The sequence below is a fragment of the Stegastes partitus genome, unplaced genomic scaffold (genome assembly GCF_000690725.1).
Source record: "Stegastes partitus isolate 25-593 unplaced genomic scaffold, Stegastes_partitus-1.0.2 Scaffold21, whole genome shotgun sequence".
NCBI classification, from domain to species: domain Eukaryota; kingdom Metazoa; phylum Chordata; class Actinopteri; family Pomacentridae; genus Stegastes; species Stegastes partitus.
The window spans coordinates 999,089-1,019,022 of record NW_007577752.1 but is presented as its reverse complement, the minus strand read 5'-3'; the positions used below and the strand labels follow the sequence as shown (position 1 = coordinate 1,019,022).

Genomic DNA, 19,934 nt, shown 5'->3' with positions numbered 1-19,934 from the left:
TTATATAAGCTAACAGTCCTCAATACTGAGCCTTGTGCCATAAATCAAACAGCAGCTGGAATGTTACAGTGACTGTGTAAGTGAGTTTGCTGTCTCAGTGTTTACCTACTGTCATGATGGATACTGATCTAAACGTGTCCATGTTGGCAGGCTCCTCATATGTGTGTCCTTGCTCTGAAAGCTGTCGACTGCAGGGTGTGGGAGGGCATGACGTGGCAGTAAGTCATGCCTGGTGAGAGTCAGTGTGTCATCAAAACTGTGTGGGTTGAAAGAAGTTAGAAATACAGTGCATAAGGATGTGAAATCTCTACTAAATTGAACTACACATTTGTCTCTTCATTTATGTCTTTCTCATGTCTGGATGAAAACTAAGTGTTCAAGCATTTAGCTTCTTCTACCAAACTACAGCTGAAACCAGTGAGGTCCCACGCAAATGAATTCAGTTTGTACTGGTGATCACGTTCCTGGTATAAATTGACTTCAACCTCTTGCAGCTCAAGAAACTGCAGACTTTAGGTGAGCAAGTACAACAGACCAAAGAAGTTAATTCAGGGAACTATGAGACGGAAAGAAATTACATGCTGGGTAGGCACAGAGAAGCATTTTTAGATGAGTAGTCAAGTTTCACATGATGATGTTAGTGCGGCAAGTACCAAAATGCATGAGTGTGAGAATAAATGTGTTCTGTGGGCTCCATTTAAGGAACGAGGATGAAGTCAGTGGAAGCAACAACCGCAAGTCGTTTGACACGGGAAAGGAAAGAAACTGCCGACAAGCCTAACAATGTGTGAAAATAAAAGCAGTAGAAAGTCTGTGAGGATGAAATAAATAGAAGGTTGCTTCCACTTCACACTGATGATTGTCTGGATAAAGGCTGGAGATATTGTTTTCTCTGATCAGTTTCTGATTTTAGAGCAGATTAAGAAAGATTGCAGCAGCTATATGTTGTAAAGTTGCATATACTGTGTATATACAGTATACATAGATGATATTGTGGCTCCGTTATGCAGTCAGACCATCCAAACACTTTGATCATCACGATGAAACAGAAATCTTCTCCTGGCTACAGAGGTTAAAATAGGATTTGTTTTAAAAGTCAGCTGCTTCTCTGCCAATTGCACTTTTGGTATTTTCATGGCTAAGTGCTAGCAGGTCAAAAAAAAAAAAAACAACAACAAAAAAACAAATGAAAAAACAACAATAAACTGTTACACTGTTACAGGTTTAAGACAAAACTTTTCATTTTTATTGAAGATTCGCTGCCTTCAGTTGCACCTCTTACATGTATACAGGTATATTTTCAGCATTTTGACTGTAAATCCATCCATCCATTATCTATACACCGCTTAATCCTCATTAGGGTCGCGGGGGGGCTGGAGTCTATCCCAGCCGACTTAGGGTGAAGGTAGGGGACACCCTGGACAGGTCGCCAGTCTATCACAGGGCCACACTTAGAGACAGACAACCAAGCACATTCACATTCACACCTACAGACAATTTAGAATCACCAATTAACCTCAACATGTTTTTGAACTGTGTGGGAAGAAGCTGGAGAACCCGGAGAGAACCCACGCTGCACGGGGAGAACATGCAAACTCCACGCAGAAAGATTCCGATGCCCCCACCGGGACGCGAACCGGCAACCTTCTTGCTGCGAGGCAACAGTGCTACCAACTGCACCACCCTGCAGCCCTTTGTCTGTAAATGAGAGTGTAAATATATATGTAGAGGTGTCATAGATACAGTTTGTTATCTCCTGTTATTTTGGTTAATGGCTGATACCCAGGAGAAGTAGCTAACTAAACTTTAAAACTTCCGTTTAACTTTTCATCCCTTAAAACACAACTGCAAAATATAATTCTACTTTCAAAACAGACAAAAAACTATTTCAACCAAAGAACTAAACCTCAAAAGTACAATGGGTCCTTTAGTTTCTCCACAGATCTCCTCCTAAACATTATTTTTAAAAAACAACATTTGCGTCACAGTAAAAACTACAGGATCAACAGGCTCTCCATCACCACCTGAGCAATTTGAATCAGCATTCGAGACACTCGGACTTTCAAAAGGATGACAGAAAACTGTCCCTCAGTGTCGGCAGTTCTTGCAGGTATGGTGGTCCAATATTGTGTAGGCAGCGAACAGGGAAGAGTGGTCAGGCTGGAGGGCAGGATGATTAACCACTCCAAGCCCCGGCAGCATGGCCTGAGCAGCGTATGAGACATGCCAGCCCAGTATAATGGCCTTATTAGGATAATGGTGGTAGTTACAGGCTTCGTCTTCCTCCAGGTAATTCTATCTGTACTGTGAATAGAATTCAATACCTGCAAGTGTTTTTTGTCAGAGGGGTGCTTTAGTGTAGACATGCAGCCAATACAGGAGCTATTTTTGCTTGTTTACACCAAACATAATACAACAGAAAATGCTCAGCCATTACGGTGAGCAGACAATTTTTTTTTCTGCTTCGTGTTTTCCATTCATGAAATATGAATATTTTGGCTGTTTTTGCCTGACGTGATAAATTGTGTTCGGCATTTGATAGGTTCTATGGTTGGCAGGCTCGCTGAGTGAAGCCAGCCAAATCCACCGGTCATTTCGGGTCTCTTGGACTCTTTAAAACCAGCATTCTGCTATTGGCTTACATCTGGAGGGCTTTTTGGCTCTCACGCCACAGTCTAGCAAGAAGCAATTTGATCCATCATTTTGCACAATAATGCGTGCTTCAAGACAAGAGCTGACAATCACGTATGGCATATAATTTGATGGTATGAAGCCTAATGTCAGGCCTTTAAAAGTCTCAGAAGAGTTGCGTTCTGAATAAAAGTTGGTTTCCTCACCGAACCAACTTTTTGCCCCAAGTTCTCTTCTTTTGTGATAATATACAGAGAACTAAATTGAACCAACACAGTACCCAAAAAGATATCAACAAAACTAAAATGCCCATAAAAGAACTCAACTCAGGGTACGTCATTATGTGGTATTGCTGGCTATTGTTAATATAAAGATTTGTCCAATGTGCCTTAAGCATTTTATTAACACCGTGTGACTATGCAGCTGTGTCTCTCTTTTTCCCATTTTATTGCACTCTCAAATGCAATAGCAACCACAAGTGTGATCAGCAGTAATAGTTCTTCTGAGTGAACAAGGCATTGAGTGTAATGTATGTTTCATGCTGGAGTTGTGGGGAGGTGGTTGAGGTGGATGGTGAGCATACAAAGCACAGTCGATCAAAAGTACTCTGGTTAAGGTTCAAGTAAGAGAAATATTGTAATTTTGTTTAAATGCTGATGACCACGTTGTGTCTGTATTAATACAAGGTCACGATCTTTCCCAAACCTGCACTAACTGCTGCCATTGTTTTGGGGCCTGCAGACAGTAGGTGTGGTACAAAGTGAAGGCATACAAACATTAATGATGGAGAAAAGAGAGCAACAAAAGCAAATGACGTCATGGCTTATGACCTCAGCCTTAAGCTGAATACTGTTTAATAGCCACAGTGAAACTGTTAAACAGCAGTGCAGGATTAGTACACACCTTGATACACACCAGCCTTTTAAAATACAGGTGTATGTTCTGTGTTGCTTAGGCTTTGAAACACGCACAAAAAGACCACATAATACATGCACAGGACACAATAGCACATGACGGGATTTACACTATGTGAAATGTTACTTTGTGAATTTTCACTGGGAAATGTACCAGTTAGAGGAAATGAATTAAGTTTGAAGTCCTGCCTTTGACATGTTGCATAGCTGATGGAAAAAAGTAAGTGAAAAATCTGTGTTTCTAGTTAATAGTAAATGCTTAATAAAAAGAAATGTAGTTTACCCTGGTCCCTTGTGTGCAGTTAATGCCTTTACTGTAAGAGGAAATAAATCAAGTTATAATAATAATAATCGTCATTGTCTTCTTCTTCTTTTTCTTCTTCTTCTTCATAATCATCATCATCATCATCATCACATAATTCTAACTCTTATAAACTCTTTCTTAATACCACGTTTTTACAGCAGATGATCAGCCGCAATTTAACAGCCTTATTCTGTTCACCTCATCAAGGCTCACACAGTGGATGACTGTGGGAATTTACATGTTCACATTTTGGCATCAGGGCAGATTTCTGGAGCAACAAGATCTTTCTTAAGGCCTAAATACAAAATTACATTTCCGTCTTCTGCAGGAAGGAGCTGTGGTGGCCCTGTTTAAGATCTGCAGGCAGGATCGCTTCAGAGACCTCTACGCTCACGCTTTGAGAACAGTTGCCTCCATCTGCTGTGTGGAGGAGGGCATTAACCAGCTAGACAAGGTAAATCTCTTTTTTACAGACACACAAAAACACAGATTTTGCCTTTCACATGTTGTAATGCGTGGATGCTAATCTTAAGTTTAAAACAGTTGACTCCAACATTGACCCTTTGCAAAAGTGTCTCATTACCAAGATGTAAATTTCCAATTTATACTGCCAAAGACTTCCTAACCTAAACCTTATTATATTCTATGTAATGATCTTAACAAGACACAATTATTGAATGCGATAATATGTGATCACATGAGTAAGGATTTTTGCTCTGACAACATGTACAACAAACACTCCTGCACAAAAATGCATGGTGCATCTCACAAATTACAAACTATTCAAAGAAAAGAGAAAAACTGAGGTCAATGCCACAATAATAATAGATGACCGCATAACATCTTTAATACAATTAATTATTTACCAGGGCCAGTGCTCACTGATTTACAGATAAACTGAATAAATGAAATTGACCCTTCAGGCAATTTTTCATCTGTACTTTGGGAGTTGATGCAAAAAATAAAATTAAAAAAAAAATCAATTAATTTGAGAAGAAAATGGTACACGAGGCACCAATCCAGATTTCCCTGTAATGGAAAAATGGCTGTGTGGCTGTGGATACAGAAAGTAAGATGACATTAATCTCAAGTCAGTGAGTACAGTTCTTCCAGTAAAAATCGTGGCTGCCCCCAGTCCGGCCAGATGACGCTTACAGTCGTCAGCTGAAGTTGTAGCTCAGACACGAGACTGTTGCTCTTCCCAGCAGCACAGTATATTTTGCCTACTCCTTGGTCAGCCCTCGTCCTCTCACTTTCCTCATGTTATGACTGGGAGGCTGCAGTTTGTTTTCACAGGTGAATATGTGCCAACAATGGCAGCAGGACGAAGCTCAGCTGCACACAAGAAAGTGTGTAATCATGAAAGACCAACAGTGAAAAGAAAGATTTGTCACTGAAAAAACTAATCACTGGATGTTTTTAAAATGGCTTTAATACATCTATATAGTTTTCAGTGCCTCTGTGTAACTCACATTTCATGCGGGACACATGATCCTATGCTATTGTTGCTGCTGGTGTCAGTTTTTTACCATAATTAAGATCATGTTTCCAAAAACCCTGATTACTGTCAGGACTTATTTGTCTTTTGCAGAAAAGGATTAACATGCTACAGGTGATTAAAGCATCTGTTAATGTCATAGACGAGCGGCGCAGAAACGAGCAGGATGAGCCAAATTTAACAGCTTTCGTTTATAACAAATTATTAATGTCACACCTTTTCATTGTTCAGGAGGCAAAAGTTGACTCTTATTTTTTGGGGGAACATTTGAGTGCAGTAGCTGAGTTTCCTGGCTTTCTGTTTACTTGATTAAATTTTCATGAATGAGTTCTCTAAGTACAGTTACTTCATGGCTGCCATTAAATCTCTGCTGTATTATTTAAAGACTCGGAGACAGTGAAAAAATGTCCTTTTAGCTTTTTTTTTGTCATACAGCACACACACCAGAACATAACTCATGACTCACGGTGAGTCTCACAGCATTGAGATCATTATAAGGGACCTTCTGACCTTCTGAGCTAAAAGGTCAAATAGAGAGCAACACTTAGTATGTTTCATGGAAAGGACGTGAGACAGGGAGAGCAAGAGCTAATGAGACACCTATTTTCGTTTGTCCTTATTTGTTCTCTGTCGACAATTCAGACGGAATAAACAACAGACACACCTGTGCCAAGCAAGGGTTTACAGAAAGACAAATACAACTTGTTTCCAGTGAATAATGATGCCACAGCGGTGCCTGTTCACATGTACAAGCAGCTGGGACGGCATAAACCATTCGAGTGTGAAAACTCTTTAACGGGAACCAAAGTCCGCCCCACATTAGCAGCCTCATCCTCGGGGAGAAGCTGTCAGCCAAGTCTACGCTACCAAGCGCTCACCGACGACCGCTCAGGCTTGAGAAACACAACTGTCACTGTTGAAGGGTGATCAAGAAAAGGGGCCAGTACGCACCTGTACTGCTCATTGGTGGATATACTTCTTAGTTTTATCCCCAACTGGAATGTTATGCAATTGTAACGTGGTGTATTGTGGAAAGTTGCTCAGTGAGCTAAGTGACTCAATGAACAAAGAAAAACAACAGCTTTCCTTCCTATACTACAGTCATCACTCCATACTATTATGGAGTGATGACTGTAGTATATAACTGAAAGTTAAGGTTTCATCCATTGTTTTAAACATCGAGAGTATAAAATGCAGAGTGAATATGAGCCTGCTGAAGTTTAACAGACACACTGACTGTGTTGTGTAGAGTTGCATCGTGTGATGAACCACACCCTGGAAGTGTCATATAGACAGAAGTAGTCCTGGTACGGAAGGCCGGATGTGCCTGTGGCTGAGTATTAATGTAGTGTTAAGAAACAAGAATAACTCAGTGTCTGAACTTAAGAATCTGCTTTTTTTTTTTTGCCTGCAACCAAAAACCACTATTTAATTTCTTAACACTCAAACACCAGTGACCAGGTGCCATCAAGCAAAAGCTAGAACCTGTGTGCAAGTGTGGTAAACTTTACGACTCTTAAAAATGAAAGAAAGTTATTTATCATCGATCCTGAGACTTAAGTGAATGAGATGCATCCTGTGTCCGGTAAATGAGGAGTAGGGGAACATCCTACTTTAGGGAGGAGGAGGAGGAGATGCAGGTAGGGGAGAGGGGGAAGCAGTGGATGAACAGGGGTGTGGAGAGCAGATTGTTCCACGTCAGTGGGTCGCGTTGGCACAGCGCTGCTGACGTCCACAGAGACAAAAATAGGGAATTGCCCTGCTCGGCTCAGCGCGCTGATGCTCGTCAGCAGATAAGACTGACAGGTGTGGCTGGCTGAGAGCTGGAGATTTGCTCCACTCAGAATGTCTGGAAACTTTTTGAGAGTGATGGCTGGCGGTGACGGTGCATCAGAAGTTTTTGTTTCACCTTTTCCTAAATGATAGAAATCAAAGATGTGACTGAAACTGATTAGTAAAGAAAAGGTGGAAAGTGTCCCGATGCTTCATGTAATTAATGCAATTTTTCCACAATAGTTTAGATGCAAGTCCCCAAAATGTAAACGACAGCCTTTCATTTTATGATTATGACTTGCAATATGTAGTTGGGATGATTTTCAGTGTTTGCTCATTTTCAGCACTTACTCATATGCAGGACTTGACAGCTAGTGCAGACAGATGCAGAGTACCAGTCAGCAGGTGCAGGGAAGTTTGTATAAACTGAGCAACACTGCCCCCAAGTGGATGAAGACCAGTTCTGCATCTGCTTTATTTCCCAAAGCCTCCACACTCATTACACACACATACACACACACCCAAGCAAACACAAGGATGAGATCAATGTATTATGACCTCATGCCCCTGAGCAAACTTTACTTTACACAGAAGAGGATTTCCTGCTCCTCTATAACTCTAAGCTCCTCCCTAAACCCGATGATGCACACTCTCTGGGTCGATGCCAGTCAGATATACAAGAGTTTCTCACTCACTCTGGTGGCCATTAAATCGGAGTGGTGTGTTTTAATTGTGATGTTTTTATGGGCAGAGCTGTAAGTTTTGGCCAAGCTGACGCCCTGGATGAGCACGGTGTCTGTCTGCTTGGCTGGTGATGCTGCAAATACACAATATAAATGAGCACATCCCCACTTAGGTATTGAATTGATGCAAGCACAATTCGGTGGCATTAATCTGATGGCCGTGAGTCCCCTTAAATCTGTGACAGTGGTCTTTGCACTTTACATGACACTGTAAAGTGTAATCCATATTTTTAGACTGATTTCTAACCTTCTTGGCAGCTGGTGGTTTCTATTTAACTTAACTTTCAATACAGCAATCAACAAACAGGCTTCAGACTTTAGGTGTGGATATGTTCAGTAATGCGTCATAGTCAACATAAATTGGCCTTTTTTTAATAGGGAGTGTGAAACATCTCCGTGGTGCATTGTGTGTAAGACACTGAGAATATTTTGTGCTCTTTAAAATATGTAAAGAAGTTTAATACGAAACGTTTTGCCTACAACAGTCAGTGGACATTGATGTCACTTATTGTGTAGCTTAAAATTATACTTCATCTTACGGCAAATATGCTATGGTCTCCATTCCGTGTTTAGGTATGCCAGAGAGTAGTGTCTAATACAGTGGTGGAAAGTACATTTGTTCAAATACTGTGTTTCTGTTTTATGTTATGCTTCCTCTCCAGTACATTGTAGGCAAATACTGTTCTTTCTACTCTGCTACATTTATCCGACAGCCTCAGTCACTGGAAAGATGCAGATTATCCACAACTGATAATTTAATTAGCATTTAAGACACACTGTCAAAGACTCAAACTGTGTTTTTTAAAAACATTTTTGGCATCTTATAAAAATCAGCTTCACATCTTAGACGTCTATGAGTTTTTTAACAGCTCCACCAAACAGAGATTTTTCCATCTAAACTTCTCACATGGTTTTAGTTCAGTAAATATTCTAGTGATCCAATATCTCATCAAAAATCAAAGGTACGAGAAAGCGTCCAAAAACTGAAAACAGATTTGGTTGTTAGAACTTTTTCCCCCCTCTCCCATTCATTAGGGGGGCAAGTTGTCAGATTTATCTGCTGTCCCTACATATGAAACTTTATATAAAGTAGTAAAGCAGCTCCACCTGTAGCAGCTACAACAGTAACATGCTGCTGACACACTGGTGCTTCACTATTATCAAATATTGATATATATATAATAGTATATCAGTCAGGGGACTAAACCACTTTTACTTTAGTACTATAGCCACATTTTGGTGCTAATACCAACACACTCTTACTTAAGTAGGATATTTAATGCAGGTCCACATGCAATGGAGTATTTGTACATGTACATCTGTAATCTGTGGGTACTTTTAATTACTGGTACAATGTAGACATTGTACATATTTTTCTTATAAAGAGCACAGTATTTGTTCAGCATCATGTACTGTATATACGGATAAACATTTCAGTTATAGGGTTGTTAAGAAAGTGACTACTGTAATAAGTAATATTTTAGAATGTGTCACCATAGAAGTTTTTGTTATTGCATATATATACAGAGTTGCATATATAGGACATCAAGATCAAAAAATTGGAAGATGTAAGGATAGTTTAGAAGGAATATTTTCCAACTTGAAACAACACAAGGTGATCTTTAGTTGTTGTGATTTTAATAAAGATTTGTTGAATCCAAACAAGCTCGAACTGACTGTATAGTATGAGTTTATATCCATGGATCGCCAGGCCACGTAAAGTAACAACACACTGTGCTGCTTTAATTGACACTATATTCACAGATAATATGGAAAATGACATGGGTAGTGGATTGCTGATAAATGAGAGGAGCCACCACCTCCCAGTGTTCACAGTTTGCAATTGTAATTGTAAAGAGAGTAAATGGACACAGGAAATCAAATATAAGCATAAATGAAACAGCTATGGAAGCGCTAAAAAGTGAATTACTTCTACAAGACTGTAGCATAGTTTACGGAAGTTTAAGGAACATGATGTTAACACAGCATATGGGATCTTTTTGAACATATTTGTAATATTGAACAACAAATAATGTTCCATCAAGATCGTCAATCAAAAGCAAAACTGTAGTGGAAAACCCTGGATACAATCAAGCCCCTATAAGAAGAAAACCTTTTTTTAAAGAGAATTTATGACGACGAGAACTACAGATGATGAAAACAGATATAAGATATCGAAAAATAAATTACCCAATGTAATGAGAATTTGTAAGAAAGAGTATGAAGATAGAATATTAAAGAATAAAAGCAATATTAAAGCCACATTGAAAGTATTGAATAGTGTTATTTAAAATAGAACTAGAAATGGAAAGTTACCCACATTTTCTCAGTGGAAAATAACAGAACTATAAATAATAGTTATGAAATTGTACATGAATTTAATAAGTTCATTCTAAGTGTTGGACCAAAACTAGCAAATGAAATAAAAGATTCAGGGACTGCAATGGCTGAAGATCACAGTTCTGTAGATTAATCTAAGGTTAATGTTTCTCAAACTCATAGATGAGAAGGAAAAACTAGATGTGGTTAGTAAATGTACACCAAAGACATCTACTGACTGTAATGAGATTGGTATGAAATTGTAAAAAAAGGCAATAGAAAGGATTGTAAAACCATTAATGTATATATGTAAACTAATTATAGTACTAGTGTCAATGCTTCCACAATTCTCCAAAGTGTTGAGGAAGCTATTTATTGAAAGGTTAGACAATTTTATTGGCAAAAATGAAATATTAATGGACAGTCAGTATGGATTCAGATCAAATAGATCAACAGCAACAGTGTTATTAGAAATAACAGAAGAAATAACTTCCATTGATTAGAAGAAATTTTTAGTAACAGTGTTTGTAGATCTTACAAAAGAATTTGATACTATAAATAATGAACTACTAACTAATAAATTGGAAAGTGATGGCAGAAGAGGAGTAGTGTTGAACTGGTTGAAAAGTTCTATTAGTAACAGGAAACAATTTGTACAACAGAAATCGTGTGATGTCCCACAAGGGTCAGTTCTAAAATCCATGCTGTTGGCAATTAATAAAAAATAAACTGTGATTTAGATAAAAATAGATTACTCTGGTATTGAAAGAGTTTATGAAAATAAATGTCTAGGTGTGGTACTGGATCACAAAGTTAGTTGAAAACCTCATAAAAATATAAGGGCAAAGCTGTCAAAAACATTCTAATTACTACGAAGTACAAGACATATTTTGAATTTAAAAGCTTTTTATATATTCTACTGTTCACTGTTTAAGTTACTTGACCTGCTGTGCATGAGTGTGGTGTAACAGATATATTACTGCATTACATCCAATAAACATATTACCAAAAAAAAAGATCAGGATAGCACATAATGTGGGATATAGCGAGAGCACTAATATATTGTTTTCCAAAGCAACTACCTTGAAATGTATTGACTTAGTTAAATTTAGATCAGTGCAAATAAGATTCAAAGCAAGCAACAACTTACTCCCTGATAACATACAACAACTGTTCAGAAGAAAAATTACAAGTTATGAAATGTCCAATTTAAAAAGCCATTTACTCGTACCACCATAAACAGTAAAGAGTTTGTCAGTTTGTGGAGTAAACTCATGGAACAATCTGGACAATGATCTCAAATGAATACAATTATAAAACGATAATAATAACAATAATAATAGTAGTAATAATAATAATAATAATACAGTAAACAATTGCCTGAAAAATGTAATGTGGAAAAGTAAATGTGTTCTGGAGTTCTTAAAGGAGATGTAAGGCTTGATGCTTACAGGAAACAGTAAGAGATGAGATATACATATATGTAGTTGGTCGGAGTTAATAAGTTAAACTTCATCCTGCTCGTTTTCAGACATTATTTTAGGTTTTGGATTTGATTTGTTTCTTTTTATTGTGTATTTATTTTCTCTTTTGCCTTTATGATGCTGTGGCATGTCAGTAAATCAAATACATAAAAAAAGCACTTCCCCCATAAAGAGACTTACGCAATCCACTAAATAGCCGGTAAATCATTTAGTACATACATGATAAACATGTAGATCACTTGTATAATTGGACAATCTTTGAGCATTCTGTAAACTGCTGTAGCTCTGTTTGTCCAAACATTTTGTTTTTTTCCTTTCAAATTTACTGTAAATCTAAAAATTAAAAGGAACAAATGAATCAAACAAAAAAAAAAAGAATCTTGTGTTTCCACTGTGCCCATAAAGCTTGTTTTTGGTCTGATGTGTAGGTGGATGGGATTTTGTGCCTGGCAGACATCTTGACTGATGAAAGCAGCGTGGAAGCAGCCAGGGCCGAGGCGGCGGCGGTCGTGGCTCAGATCACCTCGCCTCACCACACATCCACACAGCACCTCGCCAGTTTCCTGGAGAGCATGCACGACATCGTCACCGCACTCATCAGTGAGTCAATATGGCATAAATGCCATCCTGTCCTTTGACTTACTGGAGGCCTCAGCCTCAGCCAGGATGGTTCAGCGAAACAAGATCGGAGGAATGCAGTTTATTTAAACTAAGCCTTAAGATCAGGCTCACTACAGAACCTTATGGAGTTCCTCTAAATGTCTACAAAACTCTTCAGGTTCACTCTTCTTGCGTTATGTGTGCTGTTGTGTTTGTTGAAACCTCAGTGAGTGATGTTTTATTCCCTCAGAATTGTGCGAGAGCGCCTCCTGTGGTGAAGTATTCCTCCTGGCTTCTGCAGCCTTGGCCAACATCACCTTCTTTGACAGCATGGCCTGTGAGATCCTCCTGCAGCTTAACGCCATCCAAATCCTGCTGCAGGCCTGCAAAGACCGCCAGAGAGTCGACACACCTTACTCCAAAGACCAGGTACGCATCTGCACTGAAGCGATGTTTCTCACAAGATATAAAATAGAACAAATATCAAAAATAGGTCAACACTGAAAGGTAAAGTGCTCGCTACAGAGATCAGTGAATATGTGTGTGTGTGTCAAAGCTTTAATCATGTTTTTATTCACTGTTGTGTAAATCTCAGGTGGTGACCATCTTGGCAAACCTTTCAGTCTTAGAGCAGTGTGCATCTGAAGTCCTGCAGGAACAAGGTGATCTCTTTTCTCACTATAATTTATATTTAAATGTTGCACAAAATTGTTATTTTTTTGCGGCAGAGCTACAGTTTTAAAGCAAACTACTGAACTACAACTGCAGTTATTAGTGAAGGTAAAAGCAAAGAAAATCAGTGTAATTCTTCATTAGTCCTCAGGAGGGCAGCATCAGGTAACATCTGTCAGTAGCTTAGAGGAGCTGAAAAATAAGACATCCACTACTGGGCATAGTAAATATGTTTTTAAAATAACGCAAAATCATTTTAATATTTATATTTAATCATGTTTTTCATTTTTTCATCATTCACTATTTAAATGTTCTCTCATATCAGATATTATACTATGTTGTCAGTTCTGTCTCCTTTGCTCCTGCATTTCATCATACATAACACATTTTATTGGCTCTACGCTTTTTATATCATGCTATAAAACAAATCAATAGATTAATGTGTTTTCACTGTGGCTGTGTCAGTTGTTGTTTCCACATTTTTGAGTCTTTCTTGCATTGAACACCTCTTTAAAAAAAGAAAAAAAAAAGTCTCCAAATATATCTCATGGCTTGTTCATGTCTACGTTGGTACAGTATAGCTGACAAGTCAAAGAATGTAATCACAGAACAAATAGCTAGAAGGAATCATTGTTTGACATCTGCTCAGTGTACTTCAATGTCAGTTTGTTGTATTCTTTGTCCCTGCAATTATAAACTGAATTGTCCTGATGTAGCGAGCCTGGGCCTCTGAAGAACAATAACCAACTGACTGTGTTGCTTTATTTCTATCTGTTATTATATTGAGTGTTTTTATGCTATTGACTTTCCTTTCAAACTGTGCTTTTGGTCCAAATCCTTCCTCACAATGACATGTGTAACGTCTGGCTTCTTTCTAATTCACCTGAACCCTTTGTTGTGTCTGAGTCTTGTGTAACTTTTTGTCTGTGAAGTTTCAAACTGTTCTCTTTGTGTCTCTGTGTTTGGTTCTCATGCCACCAGCTTTGATGCAAATTGTGTCCTGTTTTTATCTATTTTGCTGCTTGTTTGGTTCCTTCTTTCTTTTGCCTTGCTGTAGATGTGATGCTGTTTGGTGCAATTGTCTAATCTGTCTTGTAAATGCTGTCTGTCAGGAGTAGAGCGGCTGCTGCTGTTGCTGGGAGAAAAGCCCTCCTCCTCCAGTCCATCAGAGGGCGCCGCCTGCGAGCGAGTCCAGCAGAAAGCTGCGGTCACACTGGCCCGTCTGAGCAGAGACCCCGATGTGGCCCAAACAGCCATTCAGCTCAAAGGTGTTACAGCTACTGGTTTTTTTTTTGCTGAAATACAAATATTACTGTGAAAAGAGGAAAATTATTTGCAGAAAACAACAAAAACGAAAAAACAATACAGTAAACAAACAGAGACACCGACAAACATTTATGAATGTGGCTCAAAAAAAAAAAATGCTCTGAGCGCTGATGTTGCTCTAGCCACTAGAGGGTTCCCAAACAAAAAATATGATTAAAAAAATAAATAATAAATTGCTACAATTTACTGGCATGTATTTACGCTACCCTGTCTCAACTGTTTTATCATGTTTGCCTTGACTTAGGTAGATTAAATAATGCTTTGGGCTCCATAAATACTTTTGCCAGTTGTGAGTGAGGATGTCTAGGATTTAAAAAAATAAAAATAAAAAAATAAGGATAAAATATGTACTTGATTTTTTCTTTTTTTTCTTTTTTCTTTTTTAATTAAAAAATGAATTGGACATAATTTCTCCCCAAAAATGTAAACATAATTAAAATGGACATATAAGGCCTGAAATTTGCATGATGGTACTTCAATTGTAATTAAAGAGCCAAATTCACCATTCGAATGTGATGCTCTACTTATGCATCCTCTTAAGCCCCAATATTTATTTTATTTAAGTGAAGAAAATCCTCACCCCTCACAGGTCACAAGTCTTCCTCAGCAGACAGAAAAACCACTGCTTTAATGTACAAATGTACGGACTGACATCAAATGTACGGACATACATCTATTCCCTGTACAACTCCTCTCTCATGGGAAATATCTCTCTGTGGATACTTAAAAAAAATTTGACTATTGGAAATTTGTACAACACAACAAAAAGTCTAGTTTTCCTAAAGATGATACCAGTTTTGTCTTTTATTGAAACCAAAACAGACTTTTATCCAAAAGTCTACTGCACAAACCTCAGTCTGACATCAATATGTAAGAATGGGACAAGCCGGTAACTGAATTTTTCCTCTGCTGTCTTTAGCTGTTCCTCGTCTTATTGAACTGTGTCGCTCCCCTACTGAGAGAAATAACAGTGACTCGGTGCTGGTCGCTTGCCTGGTAGGTGTAAAGTGTGTGTGCGTGTGTGTGCGTGTGTGTGTGTGTGTGTGTGTGTGTGTGTGTGTGTGCAGACCTTCAGATATGTGTAAATGACTCTGTGTCCTGAATACAAATACATCATTCAAACATTCAAATTGCCTATTTCAGTCATGCCCTTAAAATACTATACATTTTCAGCTTCACCAGCTATATAGTAGTAGAAAGGCATTATAGCACAGGCCTGCATGTATAACATCAGTGCACCAAATCACTGCCTGATTTAATTACATCCACAGGGCAATATTTGAAAATTGAAACTATATCACAACCAGTATGTTTAAGTCATGTTGAGATAGCTGACCGGTTCACATCATCTCAAACGCGTGTTTAAATATGTACATATCATGAATAATATCACTACTTGTACTTTATCATTCTCTCACTCTGATCCTAATTATTAGGACCAGATCTTAGGGCCGAAGAGGGGTTTTGAGGCATATAATGGTCAGGAGCTTAATTGGGTTGCCTCGCTGCACTGAGAAATGCCTTCTTCTTCTTTACTGTAACCGCACTTGTCAGTCTATTCAAATTAATGTGATTCCATTTTATCCTTTTAGCCAAGGGTTAAGTAGTGTGTTTGTAGATGTTGAATTTTTACCTTCAAAGTACGCTGAGCTTTCACAGATCATTTGTAATCGTAAATGTAAATGTCGGAGGCTCTCCTGGCTGAATGGCTTTAACACGTCACACATAATACTTACACGCTCTTCAAATCATGTGAGAAGTTGAAAAAAGAAAAAAGAAAAAAACTCTTGACGTGTTATTGAAACAACTCCTGGACGGATAGGATTGGATTTGTTAGTTTTATTACAGTCTCTTGTTGTTTGCTGATAATCTGCACACATGATTCAAAATGTTAAATTTGCACACTTACAATTCGACACTTGTCTGATTGTGCGATGGCATATTTATGTACATGCACAGTGTGATCTTGGCTTGCGATAACGAGTGTGCCTGTGTGTCTTTTGTGTTTGTGCACATGCGTGTCCGTGTCTCCAGGCTGCTTTGAGGAGGCTGGCAGCAGGCTGTCCAGACAGCATTGAGGCGGCCGACCACCAGCAGCTGATCAAACCGCGGCTAGTCGACTCGTTCCTGCTGTGTTCCAACATGGAGGAGAGCTTCGTATGACGGCCTGCGCACCAAAACACTGAGAAAGGAGAGCTGAAGTTGTGTACATACAAGATCATGTACTCTAAAACACCACATCTGTTTCATGACTTTGTGTCCTGAGAAGATTTACCCACATTTCCTTCTGGACACTCTGCATAATAAAGCAGTTTGAAGGGATGCAGAAGAATATGTGTAAATAAGTAAATGTGATGCCGAGTGCAACTCAGTGATCACATTAAATGCAATGAATGTGTACCGTGTTTGGGGAAAAAAAGGGCTCATTAGTTCATTTTATTCCACAGAGAATATCATATCAGTCAGTAATGTCAGTAATTATTTTGTACCGGTGGGTGCTACTTTTTAAACATAAAAGTATAACCTGTTCTGAAAAGAAACACTTTATATTCTATCAATCTGTGCAATTTTTATTTTTGTTTGGATCTGTACATATTGTTTCCAAAGCATTTTGGCTATCGAGAACAGATAAGAATCTTTCACACACTGTAAAGTAGATCTGACAGAAATGCTTTTCTGACAAACACAGATGTATGTCTCGTTAAATTCTTTTTAACTATTCAAAAAAAAGTCAGCAGCCACTTTATTTTGTCAACAAATCACAACTAAATTATTACAGTGACATTCCATGTTTCCAGTATTTGCTGATTAAGGCATGTGGCAACATGATGTGCTTTTCCTGGTATATAATACATATATTGCTTGTTAAAGCGCATTTTATGACACGTTGAATTGCTCTCTTAAACTTATTTGCCATTAATCCCAAATTTGTATTTGCTACTGGAAGATGAAGTTTAAAAATGGCCTTGAATTTGAAAATGCTTTTTATTTAAAGAGAATTACCATTATTGTATGCGATGCATGGAATAAAGGCAATTACCTATCTAATGCTGAATGTGTTTCATTGCATGTGCATGACTGGCACATACATTGTTTGAGCCATGTTGTGTTCACAAAGCTATATACTGGTTTTACATTTGAAAAGTCAGTCCAAGAGAACCCTGTGAACCCATTAGAACACATAGCTAACACTGTAAAGAAGGCTGACAGAGAAACAGCTTAACAGAGAAAGTACATTCATTAAGAAAGGCGAAAATAAGTGTAAACAAAAACTTTTAGGCCCTACCTAAAATTTTATTTTCACTTATTCCTAAAAGACCACTGAAGAAGGCTTGAGTTGGATTTGTTCTTAAGAAGCAAACATGATTGCATTTTAGTGAAAGGAAACCAGCAAATCAATCAGCCTGTGCACTGTTGGAGGGGGTTCCTTGGTTTCTGAGTACTGTTGTAAGTTTATCTTTGCTGTTATAAAGTCCAAAGTAATTTTGGTCCTCCTTTAAAGTGGTCAGTGTCTCAAAAATGACTACTGGGGGATCTGGTGGCTGTAGTGTGAAAAAAAAAAAAGAACAAATTGACATATTTTCTCCCAGCAGTTATCTCAGACGTAAAGCTGAGTGTTGCAGCAGCTTTGATAGACTGACATTAATCAGTTTTTGCTCACATCAAAGCCAAGAACCTGAGAATGTGACTTCTGGACTGGTATGACCTGTGCAACAGTGAAATTTACAGTATATTTGTTATAGAAAATTCATGACACGCATATAGAGGAGACTAAAAGGTGTGATCAGAAAGTTTGGATTCTTTCCATACATACACGTTTTACATCACCTGCAACATAGTCAGGCACATCAAACAGCTATAAGCAGCGAGGACGCCGCATGAAGCTGCACCATCAACATCAGGACGTGGGTTACATGGGTTTTTGTTACCACTTCTAGGTGCCCATTTGTAGTTTCACCATAGACTTTATCTTACTCAGCGGGTATAAACCTACCACTGGGCGCTCATTTCAGTCAGTTTCTGTTCTCCTTACGTTATCTATGTGTTACTGTTTTCAAAATCTCCTTCACTATGGCAAACAGCAACAACAAAAACCTTCAAGGAGCAACCTCTTTCAAGTCTGGATCTTTTTTTCTTTGGTGGATTATGGACTGTAATCACAGTGCTTGTCTCGCTGCATGCAAATGTTCCACCACAACAATTCCACTTGTCGCTATTTTAAGCAAACACCGAAGCCGCATTCTTTGCTTAGCTCCACCCATGACAATTGTGATTGGGTTTAAAGAAAACTAAACAAGGCAGAGCATTTCTCCCCTAAAGCAAAATGATGATGAGGTGCAGCCAGACCATTCTGAAGTTCAGAGTGGACTCTAATGTAAGACTACCATGTCAACAGGTCCAACAAAACCCAAGTGTCACATCAAGGATCATCACTGGTGATGAGAGCTGAGTGTATGGCTATGACCCAGACACCAAACAGCTGTAGTATATAGTATAATGTGGCCTGCGATGTCCAAGACTGAAGAAGGCAAGGATGTGCCTGATGTTTTCCTTGGCATTCACAGGTTTGGGCATCGTGAATTTGTCTCTCTTACGGTCAGACATCTGTGCATTTTCAACTGGCTCACAGTTGAAAATGCACAAATGGTTGACCACACCAACACAACTGTCACTCCTCATTTCGCCAGATTTGGCTCCCAGCTACTTGGTCCCTTCCCACTGTTGCCAACCGCTTGCTCAAAGGAAGTCCAAAGGCAACTTTGGATTGTTGGTTTCTCTGTTTAAATTTGTAAGGTCTATACCTTACGTTGTTAAGCACTGTGTGATAACGTGTTGTAAACTGCGCTATACAAATAAAATTGAATTGAATTGAATTGGGTTGTTATTCTGTCCAGCCAACAGCTTTTTGTCCACAGCAGGCAGTTGTTTCATTCAATAAGCTTAAGGAACACACTGTACCACCTTCTCAGCACCAAATAGCAGCCAGACACAGATAGCAGCTAGCTGGTGAACTTAGTGGTGCATTTATAGCAGCTACAGAGCTTTCCCTCAGGAGTTGGTGGAGACAAAAACCAGAGCAAAAACAGAGTAAATAGTGGACTTACATTTATAACGTGATCAAAACATGACTAAAAAGTCACAGGTTAGCTATCAGTAATATAATTGATTCTGCTGGCCTCGAGTGGCCAATAAAAACATTTAAATACAGTTTTAAGGCATGGACTGTAAATGAGGAAGTGTACATTCACACCTGCTTGCATCCCTATGACCAGTGTTAAGACATGCTTGAGAGGATGAAACTTAAAGTTACCTATTTTCAATTCCCACAGAAATTAGAAGTGTCTTTGAATAGAGACAGTTTGGTAAAACCAGCAGCACTCAGCCTCTGTTCATAGAAGAGTGCATTCAAGGTCCATGCAGCTGAAGTTTTCTGAAGGGCCCCCCTTGACCTCCAGCTATCTCAGAGGAACTACACTCACTCACATACCTGTCTTGTCACACAGAGATGAGGAAAGCTTTGAATGATGCTCACAGAGAAACAGAGACTAAGAGATGGTCAGCCCAAAGGTTTACCTGTTGGTCCTTCGTGAACCACCGAGTCCTCTCAAAGAACCCAAAGGTTGGGTGAAATACCAGAGCAGAGTTGGAAAAACTTGTCCTCAAAATGCC

At 38.7% G+C, this 19,934-nt stretch overlaps 1 protein-coding gene across 1 annotated transcript in view; it reads left to right on the top strand.

Moving 5' to 3' along the window:
• The window catches only part of insc (INSC spindle orientation adaptor protein), a 41,211-nt gene extending 23,899 nt beyond the window's left edge, over positions 1–17,312 (top strand). The window contains exons 7-13 of the mRNA XM_008294326.1: positions 4,178–4,303; positions 12,095–12,266; positions 12,517–12,695; positions 12,862–12,928; positions 14,051–14,206; positions 15,184–15,260; positions 16,299–17,312. Coding sequence (XP_008292548.1) covers positions 4,178–4,303; positions 12,095–12,266; positions 12,517–12,695; positions 12,862–12,928; positions 14,051–14,206; positions 15,184–15,260; positions 16,299–16,427 — 906 coding nt within the window. The 3' untranslated portion in view covers positions 16,428–17,312. The remainder of the gene's footprint in view (positions 1–4,177; positions 4,304–12,094; positions 12,267–12,516; positions 12,696–12,861; positions 12,929–14,050; positions 14,207–15,183; positions 15,261–16,298) is intronic.
• Positions 17,313–19,934: the final 2,622 nt, after the last annotated feature.